This window comes from Python bivittatus, unplaced genomic scaffold (assembly GCF_059951505.1).
Source record: "Python bivittatus isolate LINGU-HERP-01145 unplaced genomic scaffold, Pbiv_v1 ctg000100_np1212, whole genome shotgun sequence".
Taxonomy (NCBI): domain Eukaryota; kingdom Metazoa; phylum Chordata; class Lepidosauria; order Squamata; family Pythonidae; genus Python; species Python bivittatus.
In genome coordinates, this window is record NW_028277038.1 from 1,035,508 (window position 1) to 1,061,139 (window position 25,632).

Below are 25,632 nucleotides of genomic sequence, written 5' to 3' on the forward strand. Positions count from 1 at the left end.
GCTCCCTTTCCTTGCATCACTTCCTGAGCACAGAGGACTTTGGAACAACTAACTCCTTGCGGTAAAATGTTAACCAGGGTCAGAAAGTCCGAGGGCTGTTGCCAAAGAGGGCGTGTGGGCTGTGCTTGCAGCAAGATTTCAGGCACCAAAGGCAAATAGCAAGACACACCAGGTGAGAAAGGTGGTGGTGGTGGTGGTGGTGGTGGGCGTGTTGCTGAGGGGTGCCAGGGCCTGGGGATACACGGCTCGCCATTCAAAACCTGGCCTGAACTGATGCTTAAGGATGCTGGGCAGGGAAGGTGGAATCGCAGCCCATTGTCCACCCTTGAATATAGTGCTCAGTGGCCGGGGGGATCACCCTATGTCCTATATACATTCGTAGCTCAGATGTTGAAAAATAAAGTGCATTTCTAAAACGGTACGGTTAGGAAAACCAATGTGTGTTCTTGGAGCCTGTGGAAAAGGTGGCGTGAGTGTTCAACAGTAGAACACGCTGCAAGGAAAGCAGAAGGATAATTGCCTAAGTCATGGTGGGCAACTCTGGGGTAGAAGCCCCCTAGAAGGAGAAGATCATCTCACTTGGCTCCCAGGAGTTCTGCCTTGTCCCCTTCTTCGGAAGCAGATTCAGATGGCTTGTGCAATACTTTCCAGGAAGACGGGGCGCCCTGGAGTTGTCAGTCTTGAAACTGGCACCTCCAGAGATGGGGCTGCATTACTGGTCCAGCTCAGAGGCAAAACAAATTTGTTCTGCAAAAATGTCACACCGTAGATCTGCCTTTTATGTGCATCCACAACTGGTGGATTATGCGTATCTGGCCTTCCATGCCAGGCGTGGCCATAAATCTCAACTCTGCAGACTCCTAACCCCAAATTCAGGAACTGGCTCATACAGCAGCAGCAGCAGCAGCAGTTCCCAGGCATGACATGGGTAGATTTGTGACACCCTTGGGGTTCTCTGAGCTGGGTTCTTTTCTTGCAAACGTTTCATTACCTGGCTAGGTCACATCTTCAGTGCTAGAATGGGTTGGGGTTTGCTCTCTATTCGTGTGCTGTGGCCTGCCTTGCCAGTGCTGGTGGGGGTGGGGGTTTTGTTTGCTCCTCTGGTAGTTCCTTGACTGGCATATGTTTACTGCTTACATATACCAGCACTGGCAAGGCAGGCCACAGCACATGAATAGAGAGCAAACCCCAACCCAGTTACCTAGCTGGGTAATGAAACGTTTGCGAGAAAAGAACCCAGCTCAGAGAACCCCAGGGACGCCACAGTTCAACCCTGAGCTACACATATTCGCCCCTATGGCTAGATTTGTTGTGGGCAAGAGCACAGCCGTTAGATGTGCAAATCGCTACTCTCAGTACTTAGGAATCGAACTGGGTCGGGTTCACCAAACAGTTCTGCCTACCCCGAGAGCCTTTGTGCCTTGCCAGCCCCAGCTTCACTCCTCACACCACAAACCTGTACCACTTCCAGCGTAGCACATCAATATGGCACCTTGGCCATCGGAAGCCCTGGTCTAGAAACGGCCAGGTTTACTCGGATCAGTTCTACGTTGCGTGACGGGTCCTCAGGGAGAGGTTATCCAGGCAGCTGGAGTTCGGCCTTCTTGGGCCCGGGGGTAACCCAACGAGCGCAACTCCCAGCCCGTAAAGAGACTTAGCACCGTCCGCCTATTTTCCACTGAGCCTTAGGTGGGCCTGCATCGCCCTAGTGTAGAGAAAGCAAGCGCAGAACTGCCTTGCGGATAAAAACGCAGGCGCCTCCCACCAAAGTCTTGACCACGATCTGGTGCAAAGCAATCATACAGCCTCATAACCACAGTTCTTGTTTTGCTACACATACGCACACCCGTCTTCCTCTCCCCCACAAAGGAAACTGCATCATGTGTCTTCCAAAACCGCTCTTCTGATTTCGCATTCTCATGCTGTCCCGGCACAGGGTTCCTGTTTTCACTCGTACCAGGTAAGCCAGACTCTGCAGCGGGCGAACGCGTGGGGATCTCGGCGTCTCCTTCTCAGCGTTCGCAACGGCCGTGTCCAGGACGGCCTGTGCCACGCGTAGCTTCTCTGGCTCTCGGACCGAAGCTGCCCGGGTCATTTGCTTTTCTGCAGCCTGGGTACGTTTCCTTAGGGTGGAAGCTGGGCTGGCCGGAGTAGGCACGTTGCCGGCAGCAGCGGCGGTGGTGGTGGGGAGAAGGTTCTGGGGAGGTCGCAGGCTCCTGGGGGCAGGCTGGGTTGCCAAAGATGTGATCCAGCACCTCATTCCCAGGGATGGGGCTGGATGCAAGTTGCCGCAGGGGCTAGTTGAGCGAAGGCGAGCAAACAAAGCTTCATCTCGCTCGTGCTGGGCTTGTCCCGTACATCGGTCTGTGCAACAAAGGAAGTGATGCACCTTACGCGGAGGCTTTGAGAAATGGCAGCAACGTCAAGATCTGAAAGTCTGGGTTTGCTAAACTACTGGCAGCCTCTTGCTCGCTTTTTGAGTGCCGTAGGGCGTTATGGTAGTGAGCAAGGGGGCACAGCCACGCCTCTGGAAATAATGCAAGGCTGGGCTGCAGCTTGTGGTAAACTCATAGGAAACTGCTTTTCGAAGAGTCAGACCTTAGTCCCCCCTCCTCCAGAAATGGCTGAAGCTGAGACTCTGAACCGACTGACAGTGACCGTTCAGGCTTCCCTGCGTGGTTGTTCTGGGCGTCTTCTATGTGCAAAGCTGCCACAAGGTTTCCCCACGGGGGTCGGTAACGTAAATGCTGGAATAACCAATCCTTCTCTCTGGGGGGTGACCCAAACAAGGCAAGGAGAGTCGTTCTAGAAAGGAGGATCTTGAAATATGGAGGAAGGTGGAGCACAGGGGCTCCGGATGGCTTCCCCGCTCGCCTGTGATACTTCATCAGGCCTCCCCTAGATAAAAGAACTTTCACCAGATAAATTGGATTTTGGCTTCCAGGCTCCCAGGCTTTCCTAGCTACGTTGGGGAAGTTTTTGTGAAGGGAAAAGCAGGGGGTGATTATTTGTATGGACTGATAACCTATATGTTTGGCTATCTTTTCCTACTTACATCAGGTAAAATGGCTTCCTTCTGGCTCTTCTTGTCCGTGGTTCTCTCAGGCCTTCTCATGACTGGTGGTTTCCAAACTGGCACCAACACAAAGAACGTGGAGTCAAATACTTCCCCTGCCAACACAAAGGATCGGGAGTGGAAAGCAGCAGGCGATGGAGGGAATGGATCCTCTCAGTTGCTCCATCAAGGAAAACAGGGTCCAGTGGAAGAACATGCTACAAAGTCAGCTTCACACCCCTCTGGGGTGAGCCTCCAAGAAGACCTCACCTCCTCTCCTGTGAAGATTATGACCAAGGTTGTATCCAAACGTTCTCCAGAAAACGTGCTGCCTGAATTAAAAAATGAGACTGGGTCAAAACAGCTACCCCCGGGCATGAGTGTAACGTGGCCGTGGCTGATTGATGCAGCCTCCACATCCCCTCAGGTGCCTGTTTCCACAGTGACTTTGAAGCAAGAGTTTGACACTACTAGACCTGTCTCCAGAGCAAAAGAAAGCCTCCTCAAAACAGTCACACCTAGTTGGGCGTTGTTGGATCATATATCTACGACATCCTCTCAACTTTTGGTTGATGATTCAGATTTTTCTACAGCCTCTCAGAAACACATCTCAGACTCACCGAAGCCAGGCTTAAATTCAAAAATAAAACTCCTTCTCATAACAGCTACATCTGGTTCCACCAAAACACCACAACATCTGGAGGAAATATTGACTACATCTTCTGAGACTTTGATGGATGATGTGGAGTTTTCCACGGCCACCCAGAAGCACAGCTTGGACTCAGCTAGGCCAGGCCTAAATCCAAAGGTAAACCTTGCAACTGCTACCTCTGTTCCCACCAAAATACAGAAAATACAGAAATGGCTGGACGCAACTGCGTATACATCCTTTCAGACTTTGCAGGATGACTTGGATTTTTCTACAGAGTCCTCAAGGCAAAGCTTGGGCGTTACCACATCAGGTTCCTCAGCCATCACCCAAGGGAAGTCTCCCCTTGCCAATGACACCAACCCTTTGATTGGAAAGTGTTTGCTGGCCATCCTTCTCCTGGCCCTGGTGGCCGCCATCTTCATTGTGTCCTCTGGTGTCTTGGCCACCATGCTGTGGCGTCAGAAGAAAGCTTATAGACTGGGCCAGGCCAACCACACAGAGATGGTGTGCATCTCGTCCTTGCTGTCTGCCGAAAAAGAGGAGGAGGAGGAGGAGAGCAGGAGGCAGCCCAAAGTGAAGCGGGTAAAACTTCTTGGGGAGACGGGGTCAGAGGCAGAGGTGGACAACTTAACTCTGAACAGCTTCCTACCAGAGCATTAATAGTGTGCTTTCTTGGTGCTTCAGACATCTCTGGCTCACTTTCTAGAGCCTCCTGATCTTCTCCAGGACCACAATTATCATTAGGACCTTCTATATCCAGGACTATATTTGCAGTACATCCATGTCTTCCCATCTGGGGTTGACATATTGCTCTGACCCCTAAAGTAATGTGTTTGGCTTTGGCTTTGCCTGCTATAAGAACCCAACGTTTAATTTTGGAAACTGTAGTTTCTTTGTGAAATGGACCATTGTGGCTTGTTAAAAACAAAACTTAGCACAATGTTTTTCTGAAGCTCTGCAGATCAAATTATGTATCCAGGAAGGGGACATTCAGAAAGGTGTAAATGATTTGTTGGTTAGATTTTACTCTGTTTCCTCTCAGAAGCTTAAGGCTCTCTGCTTATGTGAACCAATGAAAACCTACCTCTTGGGCCAGGAACACGTTTCCTCCTGTTTGCAGTCTTGGGTCCCATCTGTCCCTTTGGAGAACAGCCGCAAAAGACCCCCAGGTCCTCTCTGTTCCCCAGGCCCTGAAAATCTTACTCAGCTACTCCTCTGCCACGGGAAGATTTCAGCAAGCCTCTCATGTGTCGTTTCACTTCCTTTTTTGAAACCATCATGCCTAGAAACACTTTTAAAGTAATAACAGAAGTGTCAAATCTCAATATTAGAAGAGACCTAAACATTTCCTTTTTTTGTATTTCACGAGAAGTAAGATTTCCAGGATGTTTTTTTTTTTTTTGAGACGGGATTATGTTTGATGTTGACTTGACTGGGGGGAAGTTTTGAGTAATGCACATTTAAGATAATTAAACATTTTGAAATGCAACCGTGGTTGTAGCATTGCTGGCACCTAAGTGGCCACTGCAGAAACAACATATTCTGAACTCCTCCCAGATCCATTTGGGGGATCTTCAGAAATTGGGAAGTCCCAGTTCCCTCTTCTGAGCTCCATGTGGCTGGCTTGGATTTCGCTCGCACCTCTGTTCTGAACTTTCTATTCTCTCTTCCAATTTTGTATCAAAACTAGAAGGGGAATTAGGAACTTTGCAGCAGAGGATCTCTGACTGAGATAGAATCTGGGGACAGAAATGCAAATGCCTGATCTCGGCTGTATACGGTAGCTGGTGGGGTGAAGTGAGGTGAAGAAGAGGGCCTTCTCCAGCACTTTCTCTCCTCTCCTCTCCTCTCCTCTCCTCTCCTCTCCTCTCCTCCCTACCCATTGCTGTCTCATTCTTGCCTCTATCTGCTAGGAAACCATCTTATCCCACCTCAGGTATCTGTCTGTCTACACCAACCCAGGCTACATGGAAGGCCCTTCCCAGTGGACTTCACTCCCATCAGCCCCTGGCAGAGAAAGGCTCTTCTCCCCACTTGTTGTCTGGTCCTCCTATCTACAGCCTGCCCAGCACCATCCATGCCCACCCTTGACTTTCTCCTGGTTCCTTCTTGCTGCCTGTTTCTACTTCATCTTTTTGATTTCTCTTCCCCACCACCCAGACCTTTGTCATGTGTACCACCTGCTAGCAACATGCCCGCTATAAACTCCTTTTTGAGACTTTGTAGAACTTGTTTTGCAGCCCCCAACCCAGTGTGTGGCCAGGGTGCTTCTTATCTTGGGGGGATGAGGAAGGAAGGGAAGAACGGGTCTGCCCCTTAGCTCAGAGGCTTGTTATCTTGTTACTCGGAGGGAGGGGGCAAAATTAGCTTTGGATGTCTTTTAATGCAAACTGGCATGACATTGGTAAAGTAGAACCTATATGTGATCTGGAATCCAATAACCTTCATTTTTCACCAGCTAGCTGCCCAAATTTGAGATGCAATTTTTTAAACGTCGTGATAGCGACCATAAAATATAGGCATTAGAGAACATTGTAGGCAAGGGAAAGAAGGGCACAAGGTAAGGAAAACGGCTTGTAAAAAGAGCGTGAGTTAAGAGAAAACATTCAGAAAAGGACATTGGGGGAAGGATGGACGAAATTGCAGACGAATCTTCTGTGGACTTCTGACCAAAAGAGATGGCCAAGTGGTGCAGGAATGGGTAGAAGGGACTTCCCTTCACTGTATCAGGGGAAGCACATTTATCCACCTCTCATTCCTGGTACTTCAGCTGCCTCCTGGAAGCTCAAAAGCAGATGTGAAAGCAACCCCCCTTCCCATGAGTGCATCTCAGCAATTAGTGTTCAAATAGACTTCTCCTGAACCTGCAGGTTCAGAGGAACCTCTATAGATGTCCCCCCCCTGTGTGGGAAAGAGAGGACTGAGGTCAGCGGGCACACGAGTTCAAAGCAATGGCCAAACCTTTAGAGATGAGAGACGGGCAGTTTTCTGAAAGAGGCATGAAAACTCAGGTACGCTGTGTTCCTTTCTCAAGCTGATTTTCTGCCAGCGATCTCGCCACCCCAGCCCGAGAGGAAAGGATCTCTTCGGGCCCTTGGTGCCCGAAATGAGATGACTCACAGGGGCCAGGCCTGCGCCTGATGCAAAGCTAGAACGGAAATGCGCTTTGCAGACCCGACCCGCCGAAGTTTCCGCTGCTGTGTCGAAGGCAGGGTCCTGATGCTGCCGGAGAGGCAGGAGCTCGGCTGTTTCTACGGAGAGAGAAAACTGCAGCCGTGGAAGGAGCACATCCCCCCTCCCTCGGAAGGAAGAAGGCAGTGTGGGGCAGGGGACCTTCTACCAAAGGGAGGAATCACAGCGCCCGTGAATCGGCTTGCTGGCAGTTCTTGTTTTTGAGCGCTTGGAGAGTTTTCTTTTGGGGGGGGTGATCGCGCGGGCAGCCAACTGATGGGGATGAATCAGGGACGGTCTAGCAAGGAAGGTCTTGCAGGGGTGGAAAACATCCTCCCGGGGCCCAGCGGACCAGGCGTCTCTCTCCTCTTTCTGCTGCTTTCTGCCCGCAAGCCCGTTCCTGGTCATCCAGGCCTCGGCCTTAATCGATCACTTCCTGCAACTGGGCTTTCTCCAGCCCTTCATTTCAATCGGCGTTTTAAATACTGGGTTAGATTTGAGGAAGAAAAGAGCTTCTGACTACAGATGCGTTGTGGGTTCTGATTACAATCCCGTGAAACCGAAATGCGTCTGTGCTGACGGGCATCAGAAGCTCGCAATGCAAAGGCTTTTTCCTGTTATACAATCATACCAGAAGGTTTTCGACTTGGATTGTGAAATGTTCAGGGGCGCTTCCAGACAAGTCATTTATTTTGCAATTGCCTTCTTGCAAATGTTCTAGGGGATGACCCTTTACTTGTAAACGTGTTAGAAATCCCATGTATTTCAACCACTTCTGGATTTTTTTTATTAACTGGAGGAACAATTTAAAAAAAAAGTGCAATTTCTATAATACCTTTTGAAAGCACTGAAACTTTCCCAGATTGGGTGGTTCAGTTTTTATAGTTTCGCCATGCTCTGGGTCCGCAACCTGAAAATGCTCCTAAGCCCGGGTGCCGCGACCGACGCTGCTCGATACAGCGGAGAGCAACACTCCTCGTCGCCAGCAGAGGGCGCCCCGCACCAGGAAGAACATCAGCCCCCAGCCACGAGCCCCGCTTTTCTCTCCCTCCTTCCCTCTCTAGTTATACACTATTTACTGGTATTTGCAGATGTCAGTATATTTTAAACACAGATGCAGCCAGACAAATATAGAGGTGGAAGCACACAAAACACATCCAACGTGCATCAATTTGCCAGCATGGAGAGCTGGGCAGGACTGGGGAGGCCTGGAGCAGGGTGGTCTGCAGGGTATGGTCAAAAAAGTCAAGATGGTGGCTGCGACGGGGCAGCCAGAGCTCTGCTGGTTTTTTATGTGCATCGCAACCGGGGCGGGTGGCTGCGGACCCTCTCCCGCGGCCCGGGGGCTTTCCTTCGGTCCCCCAACCGGGCCGGGGCCGGCTTTCCCAGCAGGGCTCCCGTCCAAGGGCGCTTCTCAGCCTGAGCAGGGCTGGTGGGGTGCTGGCCACCAATCCGCGGGATGCGGTCGATCGTGGCTGCCGCCCGCCTGCCAGGCCGTCAGCCGGGGAGGGCCGAGGCCGAGCCTCGTTCTGCCTGCCTGCCTGCCGCCTCCCCTTCCCCAAAGAACCGACGGCGATTGCCATCGCGAGGCCCGGCCTCGTCTTGGAGGACCCGAGGGCCGGCCGCGCCTCCCGCCTCTCCTCGGCCGGGGCTGGCAGCTGGCGCCTCCTCCGTCCTCCTCTGCTGTTGATTTATCCCTGCCCTGCAACTCAAACCAGATGCGCTCTGCCGGAGCCCAAACCCAAACCCCGCTTAGTGCCGGCCCAGCTGCAGCGTTGCAAGGGGCCGGGCCGGACGCTGCAGCTCGCTGGCCCTCTCTCCTCTGGCGCACCATCAGGCCGGTGCCCCTTTTCGTGAACCGCCAAGGCCGTGGAAGCTGGCAGAGAAGGAGAGCCGGGAAAGGGCTCTGGCGGGGTCCAGACAGAGAGAAGAGGTCGCTGCAGAGAAGCATCCGTTACAAAACAGGCGTTTGCTTTGCCCTGGCGTTTGGCCTTTTCTTCCCTGAGACACAGCGCAAGCGGGCATCGTTTTCAAGACATTAATCCGAGTGGGGCACTTCCCTTGGCACAGGAGTGCCTGAGATGCAAAAGGCTGAGGAGAGGAATGGGAAAAGGAAGCAACGGGTCCAGGCAAGGATTGCTACGCCGAGTGAAGCTTCTCAATTAGTCAGTTTGTGTTTCTGACCCACCCGTTGCTTCCTTTCGCCCAGCCTCTTAGGTGCCCCCCGTGATGCCCTCTGTGGGCATGCTTTCTCAGAATAAGGCTCCATGGGCAGGGAGTTGATGGGCAGGGGTGTCCAGGCCTCTGCGGCCTCTGCCAGCCTCGCAGCCTCCCTTCTCCTGGCCCTGGGGTCCCTGCCCAGGCTTGCCAGTCCAGCCCTGCCCAAAATCCCGCCCGCCTTTTGACCGTTGATGCGAACCGGGAATGCCACGTGCCAGACCGTCTGAAGGGCAGTGTTTCCCAGGACCCAACCCGCTGCACTGGGGCTGTGGCCCTGGGACTCATCTGGGGTTTCTCTGTTCTTCCTGTGTTTTGAATTTTTCCGTCTGAGGTTAACACGCTCTCGACGTCCCAGTGGGGAATGTAAACGTAGAGCAACGGGATGAATCGACTCCTGCTGGCGCTCTGCTGCCGGAGGAGGCCAGGCTAGATCTCTTTCCGCCGAGGGATCCACCGTCACGCTGACTTTTCCCAATGAAAAATCAAAGCCGAGGAACGCCAGACGTCAGCTATGGCCGCTTTTCCACCCAGCGGTTGTTGCTGGAGCCAACTGGGTTTAATTTGCACGTAAACTGGGGTGGGAACTTGAAAGCTGGCAGGCCTGGCCTGCACATGCGGGGCGGGCAATGTCGGCCCCAATCCTGCCCCAGGAGTGCCTGGGAGCTTGCCTTTGTCCCCTGTAACGTGAGCCCTGTGGGGAGCTGGGCTGGGGAGTGCCCAGTTCGGGGCGTCTTCTCCAATCATGGATTCCTACCACAGGCGAGCCAGGCCATCGTGGCTTGTTCAGGAAACCACGGGGGAAGAGGATCCTGGCTTTGCATTCTGGGTGAAAAGGGCCGTCTCGTTCCACCTCCTGCATTTTTGCCACATGGAAAGATGCACAGCTGCGCTGAGACCGAATTGAGCTGGGCATGGAGTGGTTTGGGGAAGAGGACTCCTCCCTCGAGGGTGGGCGTTTTGGGGCACGGGTGGGCCCACGGGTTGCCACAATGAAACCCTGCCGAGCCAACCCTCAGACACATCACAGGCATTCTTGCTGCCCGAGAGGCCAGGAGGCCGTTTCTCCCGGACCGCCTCTCCTTTCAGCCTCTGCCAAAGGAACCGAACCGCCGTCCTGCAGCCCCACTTCCAAAGATAGAGGCGCAGGAGCATCGCCTTGAGCAGGGGGCGGGGGGGGTTGTGAGTGGGTTGGCCTCCACCCGCACAGCTGAGTGTCTTCTTTCCTTTTTTGCACACTTGGCACTTTTAACCTTCCAAGCTCCTGCACACTATTGAGAAGGACTCTTTTCTTTATCCGCCTCGGGTCAGGCCCCGGACGGGGCGTGGTGCAAGCTTTTTAAAGGGTCGGCTTCATCTCGAGGGGCTCCAAAGGGAGCGTGGTTTGCTCTGACTTCCCAGCTGTGGTCAGAGCTGGGTCCGTGCCCCAAAGGCTTTGCCCTTGGACCACGCTCACCTGCGGCTTCTTCAGCTTGGGACCAGGATTTGCTGTAGGAGCGCAGCCCGTGCCCGCTACTTCAAGAAACCCCGGTGCTGCAGGGTCTGCAGACCAGGTTGCAAGGGGGGCACCACCCCTTTGGGGCCAGGATGATGGAATCCAGGGGGGTCTGCAGGGCATGGTGAAAAAAGTCGAGAGGGTGGCGACACTCATGGTGCGATCCAAACACAACCAAATGTTTGTGATGCCCCTCGTCATGTTGGTAGTAGGGAAGATGCCAATCCCTTCGCTCGTGCCTGTTTGCCCTCCTGATGAATTCCCCGTTCATTGACCCTCTTGAAAAGCAAAGAGGAACGGCTGGTCTTTGGCTCGGTGGCTACAACGTGCAAGCAATGGCAGGCCGAGCGGGGCGGGAGAGAAGAGATCTGGAACTGAGGGGGTAGTCAACACAAGGGCCCCCCAGCAGAGGGGAGCTGCTGGGGGATCCTTGAGCGCTGAGTAATCCGCCCTTCTGTCTGTCCGGGGTGGTAGAAGAGGAGAAGTCCGGGAGTCTTCCTAGCACCGAGGAGTTATAGCGGGCTTTCGAGGCCGCAGTGAACGATGAGCTTAGTTTAAGAAGGGGATCATCCAAGACTTTCTAGATCAGTAGGCTGATCTTAGGAGAAGGCAGCAGTCTGTATTCTTAGTGCTGCCGTCTTTGGCATCAGATGGTACCCCAAATTAAGAAGGCCATCGGTTACTGGGAAAAGACGTTCGGGTCATTCCTCTCGCTCTCTTTTTAAAACTCTCCTGAGGCAGGAAACTCCCCTCCTGTCATCCTTGCTTCTTGACCTGCAGAGCCAAACAGCCTTGATTTTTCCAGCCAAAGTCTGAGGCTGCAGATCCCCCCAGACGAAGGAAGTCAAGGTTAGCCCCGTAGACCCAACATTTTCTCTCCAGGCTTCATCCACGGAGTGGGGAGAGCATCAGGGTAAAGGGATTGTGCCCCGGAAAACACAAGACCTAATATCCTCAAAACAACCCTTGGGGTGGGGGGAGACATTCCCACCGCATTTCAGTGACACTGATGTGGAGTCTAGCTTCCCACTAATCCGGGCTTCAAAACAAGTTTCTAGTCCTTGTCGGAGGAGAGCCAGCTTAGCCCATGGGGGCATCACGTCAGGAATCTGGTCGCACCTCTTCCGGCTGACAACTTCTATTAAAAGGCATCCACTTTTGCGAGCTGCAGCTGATGCCTTTGAATAAAGTGTGTGAGTCAGAAAAGGTGCTGCCAGGCCCCGGTTTCTAGTCCTTGAGGCTGGAAATGGTGGCACCTGAAAGCCGCGGTGTGATGCCGGCTGACACCTTCAGAGCCGGATAACCTGCTTAATCAGTGTCGGGTTGTCATGACTTAGAAACCTGGCCCCCTTTGACCGGCTCGCTCAGAGCGGAACGGAGAGCCCAGGAGACGACGGAGATCCCCAGTGAACCCAGCTTGTGGACGAGACCTGTTCTCGGCTCAGAACAACCCCCTGCTTGAAGACAGCCACGCCTCAGACTGACGGCAGGGGCTTTGAGTTGCGTGCAGCCTGTTCTGGCGTGCAGACGTCTTCCTCTGCGCAAGGAAGAACGATCTCCATCAATCTTCGCAGCCAGTCAGCAGTTGGCTATCTCTGGGTGTGGACCTGCTGACTCAGCTGGAAGAAAGGGGAAAAATCCATTCATCCGTCCATCCAGCGAGAGAGAGAGAGAGAGAGAGAGAGGAGGAGGAGAAGAAACCAGCCTAAATTACAAGCAGAGCCTAGCCAAAGAATTTAGTTAAATTGCACGTTAGGGCTGTGCTCGAGCAGTTCCACGGGGCTGCAGGCGGGAGGGTCTCTCTGCCGGAGCTAAATTAGAGAGTGGCAGCAGAGGATGGCGACCGTGGGGCTCAGCAAGCCAACAGGCACCATCATTTTAGCCTGGGAGGTACACGTGTGTGGGGTAGCGAGACAACCCAGCCTGGGGCTTTGCCAACACCCTCTGGACACTAGAAGGCATTGCAAAGACGGCCTTTCGAAGAGAAGCGCTCCTGCTTTGAAGAGTCTCCGCTGTCTTTCCCCGGCCCTGCAGGTGCCCGACAAAGGCAGCCGAGGCGGGGGCCTGGCTGGGGGCAGAGCCGCCTTTTTAGAAGTCAAGATTCCCCAAAACCCTGAGCAGTTTGAGGACGGACGGGGCAGCATCTTGAAAAGAGGTTTCCGCAAACCGTCTTTCAAGTGGGTTCTAACCTGGTTGGTTGCTGCTTTATCGAGTCAGCGGTCATATCCAGAACTGCCTTCTAAAACTTGGTCCCCTCCATGTTCTGGGACTGCAGTGCCCATAGTTCCCTACACAGCTGGCTGAAATTCAGGCTGGCGTAGCTCAGTCAAAAAACTGTAGCTAAACTGAAAAAGAAGAAGGAGAACCAGGCGGGAAGATGGTAGACCAGGGTCTTGGCTGGAGAACTGACCCCTCCCAAATGAGAAACTAGGGGTAAAATTGATGGCATCAGAAATTCACACAGGAGTGGAACAATTCCAATTTATTTCTGTTTCTATCTCAGCAGAGTGTCATGTTTCCATTCGATACAACCTTCTCCCAGCTAGTCGGTGCCTTGCTGATGCTTCTAATCACAAAGCCCATCATCCTCTGCCCCATCTCTCAAAAGATGCATTGCTCCCAGGGGATGCCTTTTGACCTGAAAATATGACTCTCCTTCCTCCGAGGAAGTCACTGGGCGCTAGCAGGAGACTAATTCCAAATTTTGCCCGATTTGGGGTACTGTATTCTGAAACCCCGGTGGTATTTTCAAGCTGGAGGAGACCCGGGGCACGAGTGGGTGGGTTTGGGTCTCCTCCTTTTCCTGCATGCCTTGGTGATCTTTTGACTCCGGCGTCTGGATGGCGTGATTTTGATACCAAATGGCCTGGGCCAGCAGCAGGCAGAGATCCAGGGTGGCCTTGAGGCCTGAAGACCTGCCAGGGTTCGGGTGCCACCGCATTCTCGGCCGTCCGGCAGCCGCAGGTGACCCGTCTGATTCCCACAATCCGAGATTCACCTCCTCTGAATCATTCCGTTCATCCCGTCCCACTTTGGTCTCGTTACAGCTGCAGTTCCCTTAAGGAGGTATGTTTGCTCAGCTGTCCGGACCAATCTCTTTGGGGGAAAAAACCAGCAAAACCAAGAGGCAGAAATGTTTAAAAATATTTTCCCAGTCTTTCCTTCATTTTATTTCTCTTTTTCACAGGAAAGGGTTCACGTCTTGGAATGCCATGAGAACTCGCGTGACGCGACAGCAATGTATTTATGATCCCGATAAGGCAGTTTAGGGGGAAAAATAATTTTGAAAACTTAACTCTTCCCTGCCCTCTTTCTGTCAGCCTCCTCCCTGTGCTCTCCTGGATCCTTAAGAGACTCAAAGGAAACGGGGGTTTCAAGTTTCATCTGCATGGCTGAATGGAATAAAACTATGATTCTCTGGGGATGCTTGAATCCTCAACCTCTGTGTGCGTGCATCGTGCAACAGAACAGCCCATTATGGATTCTGGGAGAGGTAAAGAGGCGGGGAGAGCCGCCGTATAATTTTACATGCCTCCGTTGTATCGACCAGAAACGGAGCACCCTCATTTCATTTGCCTGCATCTAATTGCATTAAATTATGCAATTAGCCCACGGATTGTGGAATAAGCCACAACAGGCCCCGCTCACAATCACGCTCGTGCAGCATGCTAAGCCAGAACCAAGCCACGCTGTAGCTTAGCACAATGGAAAAAGTTTGTCTGCTCTGGCGATCTTTCCTCCGTGAGACGCAGTCATCAAGAAGAGGAAACTGAGAAGAAACTAGGCGGGTGCTCAGATGCGCCCTGGTTCTTCTGGGGGAAAAAATTCAGAAGAGGGTTCAGAGCCTTGCAAAGCTGCTGGTCTGGGCCCCCCCTTTCCACCTCTTTTCTGGCCTTTAAAGCAATTTTACACTGACTTTTGCCTATACGTTTGAACCCCGGTTAGAGAACGGTGCCTAACCAGGGGCAGGAACGGAGAGAGACAGGAATAGGAGCAACTGCTCCAGGCTACAGCAAACCAGCATTTCTTTTCTTTCCCCAGATTTCTTGCCCAAAACTGCCACGGGCACAGATCAAGGAAGGAAGGAAGGAAGGAAGGAAGGAAGGAAGGAAGGAAGGAAGGAAGGAAGGAAGGAAGGAAGGAAGGAAGGAAGGAAGGAAGGAAGGATTTTCCAGTGGGCCATTCCTCGGATGCGAGCTCTCCCTTTGGAAAGATGCGCAGGTCTGGAATCTCCCCCCCCCCCGCCGCGCCTTGCACAGTTCCTCCCCACTTGGAGGGTGGCTCTGCCTCCAGAAGAAAGGAGGGAAGGGACAGAGAGGGGAGCTGCTCGGGTCGGCCCTGCCCTCCCCTTTTCCTACCCTCCCATTCCCACATGAAACCAGATTTAATGCAAACAAGCTGGCCTGGCTCAGAGCTGCCCACAAGGCTGAGAGAGGAGAAGAGAGGAGAGCCGCTCGGAGGCACCGGAGAAACTTCCCGAGAGCAGCCGGCCCGCGTCTTCCCTCCTCCCTTTCCCCGGGTGAGTCAATGCCAGGCGTCTCCCTTCTCCTGCTTGGGGTCCAGCTGGCCCGGCTCAGCTCCTGGCGGGTCGGGGGGGCTTGCGACGGACACGTCTCTCCGCTGTTCTCTCCGGCAACGGGATTCCCAGCGGGATCCTTCCACCCACCCCGTGGCACTTTTTAAGCCTGCAGCCTCCTCCCCTGCGGAAGGGGGGCGCGAGGCCGCCTCTGCTCCGGTTTTGATTCCAGGAGTGAGGAAATGGCCCGGCTGGGCGAGCGCCAGAGTCAGGAGGGACGTCCAGCAGAAATGTGTCCCTTGGTCCTTGAGCGTTGCCATTATTAAGGGGTGAGGAGACCAGGCACTCTGTGTATGCTCAGGGCTGCCGCTGCTGCTGCCCTATGAATCTCAGGGGCGAAAAGAGGCTCCCAGAGGATCGATCTGGAGACAAAGCTGCTTCTGCCTCTAAGCAAAGGGGCAAAGCTTTTGCACAGCCGCAGAGCCAGTGGGGTGTGTGTGTGTGTGTGTGTGTGTAGAAATCCAGCCAGGCTTGGCTTCGGTGCCCGCAGCGTTCCGCTGGGTTGGGAGCATCCCCAGTTCTCTTCCTGAAAGGGAGCAGCCACCGCGGACCGAGTCTCTCTCGGCTTCTCGCGTGCCCCGTCCTTGAAAGTTGCAAGATGGGCCCACATCTGCCTCCCCAAAGCTACAAAGCTTGGGTTGGAGGGGAGGTATGGGGGGGCAGGGCAGTTCCAACCCCTCTTCTGCTTATCCTGGGTAGCTTTCCTCTCTCTCCATCCCCCCCCCCCAATAATCTTCAGTCTTCAGTGCTGGGGTCCTGCTGGATTTCTTTTCTTTTGCACGTGTGCAAAGTGCACCCTCTGGACTCACCGCCAGGCCCTGCGACTCCTCCTCCTTTGCATGGGGAGCCCGGGGGCCTGAAACCGGGAGACCCCTCCCTGCCTCCCTCCCTGCAGATAACCGTCCTCTGTTGTTAGCGCTCAGGGTCGCTCTCCTGTTGATTGCGTTCTTCTTACGGGCTCTAAAATAATGGCAAGAGGTAAATTACACCGAGGGATTTGCCTGTCTTTTGAAGAAGCACGTTCATAAATTTTATCTGTATGCATGCATGCATGCATGCATGTATGTATGTATGCATGTATGTATAATCTCCTCTGTGTTATTGGTTGGACTCACTGATTGCAAGCACAGATTGGGTGGACTTGTGTGCCGGGGGGGGGGGGGATGGGGGGATGTGCAGGGAAAGGCCCCCTAAAATAAAATAGAATGAAACACCCCCGTTGCGTGTCCAGATTCTGCAGCTGGCTTTGGGGGAGGGCGCAGTGGGGGCGGCTCTGGGATCCTGCGCAGAGTCTGGACTGTTGATTTAATTGCCATTTGATAATTTGTTCCTGCCAAGAAGAGTTGGAGAGCTCTCAGATTACAGAGCTTTTAAAAAAGCTAGAGCGGGTTTAGAGAATATGTTATGCTTTTCGGGAAGGAGAAGGGGAGGCGGCAGGGGGCAGGATTTGGCCCATGCAAAGCCACTGGGGCTGGAGGCATTCCCAGGAAAGCGGGATTTTTCTACTGTTCTTCCTGGGGCTCAGGACAAGGACTGAGCAATGGAGGGCTGTTTCTTCCCAGAAACTACAGCAAGAAAAAAAAAGTTGAATTTCTGTTGGGATATGACAAGGTTGGGGTCAAAATCAGGTTTTGGAAAGCAGAGCTGAGCTTCCATCCTCGGGAGCAGTCTACCTGTGAATCCCAGAAATGGGATTGTGGTCTATGGGCTTCTCAGACACACATGGGTGGCCTCTATGGAAGGAGGAGAGTGGGTTCAATGGTCGGAGCAGCAGCCAATTAAGGAGATCCTGAAGCGGGAGCCAAGGCAGACCCCTCCCTTAACCGGCAGCTTTTCACCTTGGGAGAGGGCAAAAAGGCCCTTTGGGTAGCCTGGGGATCCCTTTATTTCACTAACCTCTGTGATCCCAGAAGAGCGGGGCCCCAAGACGTCTCCCCCCCGCACAGCTAGAGCTGGTGCCTTTTGCCAGCGCTTCGGGGAGGGGGAGGGGAGAGGGGCAAGGAAGAAAAAGATGCTCTCTAAAATTAACATCGGTGGATGCCGCGGGTGGCACACGAAGGGCGTCTCATTCCAGCCTCTTTCATTAAGGGAAGCCAACCGAATACAGACGCCCAAGACAAGGCGAAGGTTGTTCCACTGACATCAGAGGAAACTCCCTTTACAGGCCCCCGGAGGACTGGCCTGGCGGTGGCCCTCCCGCAGACCAGCTCCCCCGAGCTCCCAGAGACACACCGGACGGCTCTCGGGCTCCTCCGGTCCAGCGACGTTGCTTTGCTGATGTTCCACAGCAATCTCTGGGGGCATCGCCTGGGGACGATGGGCGCTGGGAAGCAGAGCAACTGCTGGAAAGTGGGAGAAGGTGGCTTGATAGCACCTGGCAGCCCAGCCGGGGCCTTCTAGCTGGGGCAGCCACGAGAAATCCAGATGGCCAGACCGCCCACTCTGGGGGCTGCGGGAAGACGCTAGACCGGGCAGAGCTGGCGCGTGGCCCTCGGGTGGCGGGGAGAGGGGGTGCCCTCAGTTTGGCCGCTTTTCGCGAAGCATCTGGAACTTGGGAGGGGCCGTCAAAAAGATCTCGGAGCCCGGACAACTCTGAGGAAAGGGTTAGCTTCTGGCCACGTGCAGAACGATGGCCCCCTGCGTCCCCTGGGGATTCGAGGCCCGGGCTGGACGTCTAACGCCTTCTTGGTTTCCAAATTAAGAACTGGACGGGAGAGAGACAGAATGGAGACTTTTCTCGAACTCTCTTTGTTTAGATTTGCCCGATATGTTTCACAGTTGCTAAAGTAAACCTGGCCTCGGCTCGGCAGCGGCTGCGTTCCTGAGCTGTCTAGCGTCGCTCAGCCCGAGAGCCGCTTCCGCTGAATTGCTCCACGCTCAGGAATTCATCCCGCTGCCAGCTGTGCTCCGCTCAGGCCAAATCGGGATTCTTCAGCGCCATCATCCCGATAATTACGGAGGGGAGCTGGAGCTGCTAAGCCAGCAAGTTCCAACTCTGGGCACGGAGCGATGCCCGAGTGCCAGCAGGCCAGAAGCCCTCCGTCCCCTCTCCTGAACAGAGCGCGTTTCTCTTCTCGTGTCCGGCTCGGCCTCTGAATAACTTAATTGCTCCCAACGGCAGAGACACCCCAGAGTTAACTGACAGAAGCTGTTTCTAAAGCAGAATTGAGGTTTGGGGCTGCTTCTCTCCATGAGTCACTGCTCCTGGATGAAAGCACTTTAACCACTGACCCGTGTAATCCAGGATTCTCTATATTAGCTGCCGCTCTGGGGTCCGGGGTAGAGAGCGAGGGCCTCTGAACACTCACCAGTCGTCTTCTGCAGATCAGTGACTCATCCTGAGAACCAAGGCAGACTCCCCCCAAAGGACTATAAGCTGGTATGGAGAGGCCCAGTTTTACACTTTTTGCCTACACACTTAAAACTTCAGGACTGGTTTATTGCTGTTGTTCCAATTGCCACAGAGTTTAAAATGAATGAATATTTTTATTACGGCGACTGACCAGAATTGCAAACAAAAACTCACTGAAAATAAAAAATAAAGTAAAAACAAAACAAGATAAAATATTACAATTGGCGGTGGGTCCCAGATTTTATACAAGATCGATGTGGACATGGGTGTTTGGCACTGGGGCAGGTAGGGAATAGACTGAGGGTCTGAAGTATCTGCTTCTCACGCATGAGGCCCAATTCCTCGGATTGGATTGCTTTAGCCCTGAACTTATTTTCAGTTCTGGAAATGAGAGGAATTCTTCCAGAAAGAGGGTTGTTTCATTCAAAACCCGGTGAAGAATGACAGATCCCTTGTGTGACCTTGTGTTTTTCAGAAACCTGTGCGGTCTTTTGAGCCCTGCCATGGCGGTCATGCAAGATCTCTGCTTGCTTGTTCTCTTGATGAGTCCCTTATGTGCCTCAAGATCTATTGAGAAGCTGGTCCTGGAAGACAACGAAGGGAGCGGAGACAGTGAGGGGGCTGCCTCAGTCTCACCTTCCGCCAGGGTGACGTTGAGTACCAGCCCCACCTCGGGAAGCCTTGTCGTCAGTTCAGTCAATGGAACACTGCACTCGTTCAACATCCTGGATGGCATTGTGGACTTCTTCCAAACGTACATGCTCTTGATCATCGTGGTGGGCTCTCTAATCCTCATCTTCCTTTCCATTGTGTGTGCGGCTGTCATTGTTCGGCAGAAACACAAGGCCTCAGCCTATTACCCGTCATCCTTTCCAAAAAAGAAGTACGTGGATCAGAATGACAAGTCAGGGGGTGCCAAGGCCTTCAGCGAAGTTCCTGAAAAGCCATCTGATGTCAACCAAGAGGAGCCAGTTGATTCCACCAAACAACTGCAGGCTGACATCTTAGCTGCTGCCCAAAACCTCAAGTCTCCAACCAAGCTCGTTGTGGCTAATGGAAAAAGCACCCCTGTAGAAGAGCCACCAACTGAAGGAAAAGAGGAAGAGGCCCAAAGAGCAGAAGATGTGGAAGATGGCAGTTCTAAAGGAGAAGAAGTAGAAGAAGAAAAATCACCAGATGAGGCTGAGGTGCCTCCAGAGACATCAGCTCCAAACAATTTGGTAGATGCTGAGACCAAAGAGGATGTCCCATCTATGGTGGGGACCAATCCATCTCCTCCCGAAGAGTTCAAGGAGTCTCCAGCCACTGAGAATTCTGCCACGTGTGTCTCAGAAAGTGAGAAGGAGGAGCTGGGCAGTCCACTGACTCTTGATACTTGCCCCACAGAAGACTCAGAAAACTGAATGGGCTCAGTTCCCATCCGTGGGGTGACAGTTCATAATATTAAATCTACAGGGATCTGTTTTTCAAATGGAGGGGAGAGCAGCAGATCTTTACGTAACGTGTAAAGAAGACAAGTTCGCCACCTCCCTTGCTAAGAAACCCCTTAGAGATGCACCATCCTGTGGTTTTGCTTTAATGGACTTTCTTCAGTTACGCAGACATGCCCAACCTGGTGCCTTCCAGATGTGGCAAACCATGACTCCCATCATCCCCTGCCAACATGCCCAGGGAGGTGATGAGAGTTGCTAAACACATCTGGGGGGGGGAAGCTGAGTGACTGTAATGTCATAATGTAGCCACTCAACCAGATATCACTGCGTATATAAGGTAGAACTTATCTGAGGACCTTTTGAAAACACATGGTCTTCAGCGTGGTTCCAGGATTATTCTGGAGGAACCCTCCTACCATAAACCTGCAGGACTTTCCCACTTTCAGGGAGAACATATGACTCTGCACAGACATACATGATTTTTGAGGTGAGCCCTTTGTGGAAGCATCTACTCTTGTCAATCCTCAATTTTGGAGCAAGGTTGTGTGCAGAGCTGACTGGTCAACCTTTCTACCAATCATGAAGTCATCCAAATCTTTCTTTCTCCACTGTTGGTCAGACAGTCTCTGGGCCAAATTTGAAGTTATTTCACACATATACTTTTTTTTAAGCAAGTCTAGGCTCCACTCTGTTTAATAGTCCAGTCCCTTATACCAATCATTAACTCATTTTTTCCTGCAACTCATTTTCAATGATTTATTTTTTAAGGTACCAGTTTTTGGGGATGAGAGATCCAGGCAAGATGCTTTGTAACAAGACCTCATGAGTTCTATCAGCGGCTTATGCTACATACTTGTATATCCCAACTTGGATTAGCTTCTCATCTCCTCTTCTCATTGTCTAAGAGACACATTATACATACTTTTCAAAATCTCTTCCTTTGATTCAAAACAAGTATCAGCTTTGAAATTTGAACTGCTTGCCATACAATTGCAGAATGGCCAATGTGACTTTGGATTTTAAGTACAACGTCCAGCTATGCAATGACAACAATATGCAATGGATCCCACCACTCAGTCCAAGGTTTTTTTGATCTGGTTTCTGAGAACCATTAACTCTAAGTTCTCCAGATGCTGTAGAAGATCTGATTGCTCAAGAAAGCCAGGACCTGTTTTAGTCATGCATATTGAGAACCCACTATGGGAAGAATCTGATGACATCTCTGATAGTTATTCCTCTTAAAGGTTCACAAACATCCAGACGCTTGAGTGTGGAAGGGAAGATACTGAGGACTTTCATGGGTGAATGAAGCCCAACAAAGGTGGATTTTTATGCATGTTGAATCCTGAAGTTCTTCACCTGCCAAGATAATTGTTAATCTCTGGAGAGGGAAGCCTCATATTTTTGAGGCATTTAAACACATTGAAAATGTTTTCTGGGCTTTTTTTTTTTAAACTCAGTTATGGGGGTGGGGGGCTTTAGGTCGTTTTTAAAAATTAATTTTTATATTTTGATGGGGGACTTTGATTTCAGATTTCCAGGTGCTAATCTTTCTGGGCCAACTAGAAAAAATATTTTAGTAAGCATTACAGTAAGATTTACCTGGTTTGTGACAAGCCTTGAAGAAGCTGGGTGACAGGAGAACATGTCTGAAACAAAAATTCCTCCTTGGTTTTTCCCAGCCTCTTCGTAAAGGTTCTGCTGATATTTATGACTGTTCCTCCCACCTTGGTTCTCCCAGGGTGATCCTTGTAACCCAAGAGGAAACCTTATCTGTGATTTAGGCAGCCGAGACCTTTGAGGACTTATCTGGGATAGGTTTGGGAGGGCTGACCCTCTTTGGCAGGTTCTCTGCAGTTGCTACACTTCAAGAGCATTTTTGAAGGAGATAATCTAAAGGGGGCTACAAAGGACAATGTCTGGCAGTTTGCAACACGCTAAACCCCAACCGGGGTAGCCCCCAGAGTGTTTTGTGAACGCTCTCCGCCTCTTCTTCTAGGACTTTGTAAACATTAAAACATGAGGCAGGCACCATGTTGATAAAAACTCAAAGTAAGTGACCTTACAGACCTTTTCCGCCTTCCAGGTGCTTTGGACCACCCCAGCCCCTGTGGCTAGATGCCCAAACTCCTAGAGGGCCCATTTTGGCTGCTTACTCTAATGCATTTAGAAGAGAGGGCAGGGCAATCGTTTTAGGGGTGAACGCACTTGGTGGGTTTGTTCCGTTATCACACGATAACACTCCTGCCTCTGCGATGAAGATGATGCTGTGCTGATAGCTCTCAAAAGTCATGAAAGGGCCTTTGGCTTTTCTATCTGATTCTCAGGGGGCTTGAGAATTTCCCTTTGGGGCGTTTTCCGCTCCGCTTATCGCTGCTGGCGGCAGAACCGTCCCCTGCTCTTCACCTCCCTGGGTGCTTCTACCTTCTGAAACAGCCGTTCCTCTGGGATTCATTGGAATGAATGGATGCCACTGGGAAGCCATCAGGGAGGCTGAGACAGGGCCTTAACACCTTGCTTTGGCCACCTCACCACCCGAGAAGGGCAAAGACGCAACGCTCTGCCCAGGCCAATTTCTGCAAAATTCTCTCTTGAGAGAAATGCAGAAAGCAAGTTGTCTTTCGTCCATCAGAAGGAGAACTGGCAATAGAAGCTGCAGGAGAATTCCCAAGAAGAGGGAAATTGGGATGTCACCATGCTAAGCAAGTGTGTGTGCGCGTGTGTGCGCGTGTGTGCGCGCGTGCATATGGTCTCTATCAAAGTTCCTTCATGTGAAAACTAGTTCCCAGCCCTCTTCAAGCCCCTGGGCCATGATTGCCAAACATTTATAAACATTAGAAACATTGTCACCCAGTTGTCTGGAGCATATCTATATATTTGGTGCCTTTGAGTCAGTTCTCGACTCCTGGGGATCGCCTGGACAAGTCCCTGCAGTTTTCTTGGCAAGGTTTTTTGGAAGTGGTTTGCCATTGCCTCCTTCCTAGGGCAGAGAGGGAGTGACTGGCCCAAGGTCACCCAGCTGGCTTTGTGCCTAAGGTGGGACCAGAACTCCACCAAGCATCTACAGTGAAATATGGCCAATTATTTAAAACATTGCCCAAATGAGATAAAATACCATTGCGAACTGGGACGTTCATTTCCCTTGTCTGAACCCCCTTAAGCCTACAATGATTAAAAATGTATTTTTCTCCATATAGGTATAATATGTTCCATTAAAAAGACGTGATAAAGCAGGCTGGTGTCTATGTGTGGATGAGGAAGAGGGGGGTGTTCCTGCACTGAATTCCCCAAGGAGTAGATGAAGTACCTGACTTAGCAAAAGAATTGATGGCGTCGAACTGGGAAAGCCCCCCCTCCCCAAAAACAGCTCTCGCTGAAATGAAGTCCGGCATCTCTGCCAAGAAACGGGACCCAATTCTGCTCCACTCCTCCTTCCCTGGAAAAGGGAACCGCCCTCAGGAGGCTGGTCGGGGGGCGCGGGCTCCGTGCCAGGCAGAGCTGGGTTCCGGCTCGCCTTCCAGGCTGGTCTGCGGTCGGCGAGCCTTGAGCTTTACGCCGACAGGCATTTGTGCAAACGGCGAAGGCGACGCAGGGCGTCCGCGGCCGGCCCAGGGTGCTGTGTGCGGCGATGTCGGGCTTCTTTTCCTGTAGGTCGGGGCGGTGCTTGTCCACGCCAAGTGGGTCTGCCCCGTCCCTCTGGGCACGTGGGCACCCCTCTCCCTTCTCCTCTCAACCCCTCGGCCTCGGGTTCCGAGGAGGAGCGGGAGGAAGGAGCCTCCTCTGCGTCCAGGAGTGGTATAGCCCGGAAGCCCTCTCGTCCTGACTGCGGGCTTCTCGAAGGCATCTCGTCAGCCGCTCTGAGGAAACAGGAGTTTGGCCTCGATGGGTCGGAGGAGAGCCCCAGGCCAGGAGGGGCCTGGCAGCGCCTTTTCCCCCTCTCCGGTCTCCTAAGCAGCAGCGGCGGCGGCAGCTCACGACAGGCGTGCCGTCCTCGGGAACTCTTCCTCCAGCCTCAGCTCTTCGGAAGCTGAACGGCAGGATTGGGCCCCTGGCCGCTGGGGAGGACGTCAGCTAGTCCAAGCCTGGCTTTCTTCTCCCGCAGCGCATGTGGGCATGTGCGCCTGGCCTCCCCTGGGACGCCGGTCATCTTCCCCGGGCTGCTGTGACTCCCCCTCCCTCCTTCGCATCCCGTTTCCTAAAAAGTCCCGAAAGGCTCTCGGGGCCTCCTCCTCGTGGGCCGTCTTTTGACCGGCTCCGTGGCTGGACTGGGAGTGGGCTGAGGGGGGAGAGCAGAAGCTGTTGGGAAATGGCTCTCTCTCCTGGGATTCAGAGAGGAAATAGCCGGCATTCTTGTGCCAGAAAGAGGGAATCTGAGGGGCCTCCAGGCAGAGATCCCCCCCCCCCCCCGCTTTCCATCGGGCGCGCCAGACTCTGCCGGCTACTCGCGCCAGAGAACCTGGAGAACGTCTGCCTGCTTTGAATGGCTGCATGAAAGTCAGGGAGGGAGAGAACTGGGGTAGAGGAAAACAGGCCTTGAAGATGGTGTCCACGTGGTCTGGGGTTCCAGCAGGCATGGGGGAAAACAGATGCTTGTCTTTGACCTTCTCAGCGCTGCAATGCTCCCCCCCCCCCGCCGCCAGCTCTGGCTTCCCCTTTGCCCCCCTTCTGCTTGCAATGAAACAGGGTCAGACAGCCCCAGCTTGAGAAGGGTGGCCCTCAGCAAGCTGCAAAAGATTCGGGGCATTGCCCTGCAGGATGTTCTCGGTCTTGGAGGGGCATCTTCCGGGCGGCTGAGTGCAATGCCCCCTCCCCAGCCTGTTGCTAAACTTCCAGGGATATTTTTGTCTAAATGGTCTGCCCAGATGTGAACTAAATCAGTGGGGGCATCAGTCCCTTGCCTAGCTAAAAGTTGCCACAGCCCTCATCTTCTCAACGCCTGGGCAAAGGGGGTCTTTAAGAGAAGCTCCCACCCTTGCCAACGCCCTCCCTCAAGCCTTGGCTCATAATAGGTAACCCGGAGCCCATGTTTGGCCCTTCCCATCGGCGGGAGGGCAGGATTGCAGACCGAGGGTGGGGGCTGCATCTCTTCCCCCTTTGCACGCTCGCAACTCCCAGCACAGCCCCACAAGGACGCCTTCAAAAACACTGATTCTTGACCTGCTCGCACAGCCTTTCTCCAATCTATGTCAAGGTCTTCCTTCAGACGGAGACAGCTTCATTTCCCAGAAGCAGAACCAACAACCCCGTTGCAAGGTCAGTTCCCAACAAAAGTTGGGGGGGGGGAGATAGGAGTGAGCATGAAACGAGAGAGAAACAAAACAGCCCTTCCCACTGGTCCCCCCCCCCCCCTTCTCAGCTCAGAGCACAGAACAAACCAGCTGAACTTGCAGCATTTGGTCAGGCTGTTTCCAGACGGACAGGTTCTGACGGAGCCAAACGTGAAAGGTTCTTAAACACTGAGCAGGGAAAAGGCGTCTTTCCTTGATGCTCTGAGGATTGATGGGCTCGTTGAGGGACAATAGGAGATGTGATTAGTAGAGTCTTCTGGACATTGCTGGGGGGGTGGTAATGCTCATCGGGTGCTGCCACCCCCACCCCATGCCACTTTTGTAGCCCTTGCAGGGAAAAGAGCGAGCCTGGCCAGCCTGTGTTGTCCCACAGGGCAGAGCGTGTGAAACAAG

At 52.8% G+C, this 25,632-nt stretch overlaps 2 protein-coding genes across 4 annotated transcripts; both read left to right on the forward strand.

Moving 5' to 3' along the window:
* Window positions 1–81: 81 nt before the first annotated feature.
* SELPLG (selectin P ligand) lies at window positions 82–5,188 on the forward strand. 2 transcript variants are annotated; one of them, XM_025172722.2, is made up of 3 exons: window positions 82–172; window positions 1,870–1,960; window positions 3,061–5,188. In XM_025172722.2, exon 3 carries the CDS (start codon window positions 3,066–3,068, stop codon window positions 4,365–4,367), a length of 1,302 nt encoding a protein of 433 aa, XP_025028490.2. In that variant the 5' UTR covers window positions 82–172; window positions 1,870–1,960; window positions 3,061–3,065; the 3' UTR covers window positions 4,368–5,188. The 2 variants fall into 2 exon arrangements, with proteins under 2 accessions (XP_025028490.2, XP_015745183.2); XM_015889697.3 differs by lacking the exon at window positions 82–172 and having other exon boundaries at window positions 1,188–2,114.
* Window positions 5,189–14,180: 8,992 nt separating this feature from the next.
* On the forward strand, window positions 14,181–22,678 carry TMEM119 (transmembrane protein 119). 2 transcript variants are annotated; one of them, XM_088135107.1, is made up of 3 exons: window positions 14,181–14,811; window positions 14,973–15,109; window positions 18,994–22,678. In XM_088135107.1, exon 3 carries the CDS (start codon window positions 19,022–19,024, stop codon window positions 19,919–19,921), a length of 900 nt encoding a protein of 299 aa, XP_087991233.1. In that variant the 5' UTR covers window positions 14,181–14,811; window positions 14,973–15,109; window positions 18,994–19,021; the 3' UTR covers window positions 19,922–22,678. The 2 variants fall into 2 exon arrangements, with proteins under 2 accessions (XP_087991233.1, XP_087991234.1); XM_088135108.1 differs by lacking the exons at window positions 14,181–14,811; window positions 14,973–15,109 and adding an exon at window positions 16,044–16,144.
* The last annotated feature ends 2,954 nt before the right edge of the window (window positions 22,679–25,632 follow it).

What these genes read in the sequence shown, in the direction of transcription:
- SELPLG (XM_025172722.2), top strand. Translation starts at nt 3,066, where the DNA reads ATGGCTTCCTTCTGGCTCTTCTTGTCCGTGGTTCTCTCAGGCCTTCTC.
- TMEM119 (XM_088135107.1), top strand. Translation starts at nt 19,022, where the DNA reads ATGGCGGTCATGCAAGATCTCTGCTTGCTTGTTCTCTTGATGAGTCCC.